This window comes from Nestor notabilis, unplaced genomic scaffold, assembly GCF_000696875.1.
Source record: "Nestor notabilis isolate BGI_N333 unplaced genomic scaffold, ASM69687v1 scaffold1377, whole genome shotgun sequence".
NCBI classification, from domain to species: Eukaryota; Metazoa; Chordata; class Aves; order Psittaciformes; family Psittacidae; genus Nestor; species Nestor notabilis.
In genome coordinates this window covers 13,077-16,644 of record NW_009936690.1, presented here as the reverse complement: position 1 = coordinate 16,644, position 3,568 = coordinate 13,077, and the positions used below count along the sequence as shown (strand labels likewise).

General features: G+C 35.8%; 1 protein-coding gene across 1 annotated transcript in view; it reads right to left on the bottom strand.

Annotated features, from left to right (window-relative positions):
- Nucleotides 1-183: 183 nt before the first annotated feature.
- The window catches only part of LMBRD2 (LMBR1 domain containing 2), a gene marked incomplete at its 3' end in the record, with an annotated part of 9,365 nt that continues 5,980 nt past the window's right edge, over nt 184-3,568 (bottom strand). The window contains exons 6-8 of the mRNA XM_010018445.1: nt 1,998-2,072; nt 1,539-1,652; nt 184-367 (exon numbers count right to left, since the gene is read on the bottom strand). Of these exons, the coding sequence (XP_010016747.1) occupies nt 184-367; nt 1,539-1,652; nt 1,998-2,072 (373 nt within the window). The remainder of the gene's footprint in view (nt 368-1,538; nt 1,653-1,997; nt 2,073-3,568) is intronic.

Below are 3,568 nucleotides of genomic sequence, written 5' to 3'. Positions count from 1 at the left end.
TATATATATAAAATATATATAAACGATCGGTAACTGATGGCTATTCCATTACAGAAAAGAATAAAGATACACATTTGTTTCCCTCTATTGTAACTGAACCTTTTACATAAAAAAATACATTCTTCTTATGGAACAGTACCAGTTATTCCTTTGCATACTGAAAATCTGCATTACAGCACTTACCAACAGTTGGTGTGTAGAAATACTGAATGATTTTATTCTCTGGTTCCTGGGAATGAAAGGTATGAACAAACTGTCGAGTTGCACTGGTTTCATTTTTTGCCACATCTTCAAGGTAAAATGCTTGTTCTAAAAGAATTTGCCACTGGACCTGTGTACGACGATGTCTCTGGACTGAATAGATTACCTACAATAAATTCCAAGAAATCATGGTTACAACATACTTGTTTCAAGAAACAAGAGAAAAGCCTTGCAAAATCCCTTAAAGATGTCTACATTACAGGATTGGAAAGATTAACTCTGGATATTCACAAAAGCCAGTAATTAATTCTCTAAATAAATAAATCATAAAAGGACTACCCACATGATTCCTGTGTTTTGCAGTGCTTCTGTAGGCTTAAATTTTGAACTAACAATAGCGTGTGTACCTTTAACGCAGTAGAATAAACCAAACTGTTCTAACTTACTAACATGTAGAGAGAAAGGAATGTTCAGCTACAGGGGAAGGAACATCACAGGACTGATAACAGCTAATGAGACAGTAAATAAGACCAAGGATGCCAGCCTTCAAGATAGCAGAGTGGCGCCCATCGTGGGGCGAGACTGGAACAGAACAGAAGCAAGGACATTCCAACTGCTAACTCAGTACTAGGACCTTGCAAGTGTGCTCAAGCACTGAGGTCATCCAGTAACCACAGTGAGAAAGGCTATCAGTGACCACCGGAGACCTCCACTCAGTACAAAGCTCGTGGTTAATTAGGATGCAAACATTGTAATTAGTTCCTGGAAACGCTGTAAATATGCATGAGTATCCTAAATATACAGCTGCTGCTGGCAAGTATCGGGTGCACTCACCTTTGTGAAAATATTCACATGTGCGCCCAGCACTGCAGTAAAGAATTCCTGTTTTCTAAAACTCCAAATTGAGTCTTAGAGAGTTTGTCCAACTGACTTTTCTGGTAACACTTTCATCACAATCTATCTGTAGCAATGACAGTCTACTTTTTCCAATATACTATTTTAATTTCTGCATCTTAGTGAATACCAACCTTTTATTACAATTTCTTTTTCAGGATGCACTGACAATCAATCATTACAAGGCTTATCCACAATTAAAACACTGTCAAGATATAACTGAGTGAGAACATTTTTTATGCATGCAAAAATGTGATCTGGACATCACTAAGGATATTAAACCTCTGTGTTTTCTTTCACTGAGAAAAGATTTTCTTAAGCAGCAATCCCAAAACCCACTATACTCAGCACTTCAGGTAAAGTGCATTGAAAGTCTTTGTTTGACTAGCATTTATTCTCATTATGTTAGCGTAAGTGAGGCATTCTGTCATTTATTAATATACCTGCTTGTGAAGTTTGACCAAACTTTTTTCAGTTGGATAACTGTTCTGTCTTTCATCGAAATCTTCATAATCATCCATGTTCCTACCCATTCTTTCCTGGTACTCAGCAGGACACTGGAAGGAAAAGTGAAAATTAACTGAAAGATAAAGCAGTAGTAAGTGCTTTTTGTTAATTATTAGTAAATGTTTGGTGCATTTCATGCAACTGAAAGGCTCACTTTAAGTGTAGATTTTTCTGTTTCTAAAGTACTGCATATGTCAAAATACAGCAGATAATTACACACATCATAAGAAAGCATTCCACAAAGAATTTAAATTCAAATTCCAGTCAGAAATTCACAAGATGCCAATCAGAGATTTTATGTTAGGGGAAATGTAAATAATGTACAAGTATTCACCAGGTGCAGGAACACCCCCTCCCAATTGAACAATTATGGCTGAAGACGAGAAATTCGTTACCTTTTTCAGTATTGTATCGACACATTTTCTCAAAGGGTGGTTATACTTGATACTCTCACTTACTTTACGAACTTCCTGTTAAAAAAAGAAGAAAATACATAGTTGTTTCATTCTGTTAAATAGATTAAAACATTTTACAGGATCAGGCAAAAGTTCCAGCCCTTCCAATGGAAAAGATAACCATCGGAGCTTAAAAACAATAGAACTTCCTAAAAGCCATAGCTTTACTAGACATCTAATAAAAGACAACTGAAGTCTTTATAAAGAATATATACATATAAACCTATGCCAGTGTGCAAACAATACTCTGTGAATGTGTGGAGGACTAGTTTCTACATATGAATGTTGAAATGGAAAATACTTTCTTCTTTTAGTTGCAAATAAAGAGGAGGAGTTTCTGCCTTGCCTGGTTTAGTTTCACTTTTAGTACTTTAAGCAGCTTGATGAATATCATTTTACACTTCTTCATTTTGTATCTTCCTCACATTATCTCCACATAACTCACTTCTGAGACCATTTGGCATTTATTAGTAATAAAAAGATGCTACCTAAACAGCTAGAAAAGTTGTGTCAGAACTGTCTCTGGCAGTTTATCAGGCTTAGTGAGAAACAGATTTTATTCTTCGTGCTACTAGCAATCCAGAGATAACCTTTTTATGGTTTCTTATTGTTATACATGGCACTTTAAAAAACAAAACAACAAAAAAGGTAAGTTCTAGAGTCAAGGACAGAAATAATTGGAAAGGCTTAGAGATCTTGTCAAATAGGATGATTAGGCAGACAAAATAATTGTGTTTGTTTAGTGTGCCAAAGGAGGCTAAATGGATATAGACAGTCCTTCAACATACAAAAAGGTTTTCTAACAGATGAGTCTCAGTAAATCTGGATTCCCTCTATCTCACAAGAGATCTGATTAGCTTATGGCAAAGAATTTTTCATTATGTAGTGGGATTATAAAAAACAAGCAAAATCCTTCAAGAATCCTAATATATTCAGCCCTATCAAGTAGAGCACTGGACTGGAAAAAGCATAAAAAGTAAAAAAAATTGAAATATCATCCAGTACTACAGTTTCTTGCATTTTCAGAATCCCTGATAAAGGAAGAAAACAAAAGCCTGAACTAAACTGGGTGAGAGCTAAAATTTTGTGATTTATTTGATGCAGCAGTTCATACGAATTACAATCGAGTTCTCAGAGCCATCACCAGCATCCTTCAGAATTTTTACATGTTTTCACATAGTTCAGTGCTCCTGTGAAGGTTGAAAATAAAATACTGGCCAAAACTTCTAAGGCACAGTGCAATCTACAGTGCAATTGTTTCTAGACCAAAGCAAAAAGAACATTTGGGAAAAAAGTGTCAAACTTTGCAACAAGGTTTCATCATGTATTAACAATACAATATGCATTGTATATGACATAACCCCTTAATCTGTCAGTTACGATACCTGACTTAAAGCACAATCTACCACAAGACGGCAGTCTAGTACAAGACCCTCTTTTCAGGGAAGTCTGCTGCCTCCCTGGGCCCAAATTCAGGACATCACGACAATACTGATGGGTACAACTTCAGA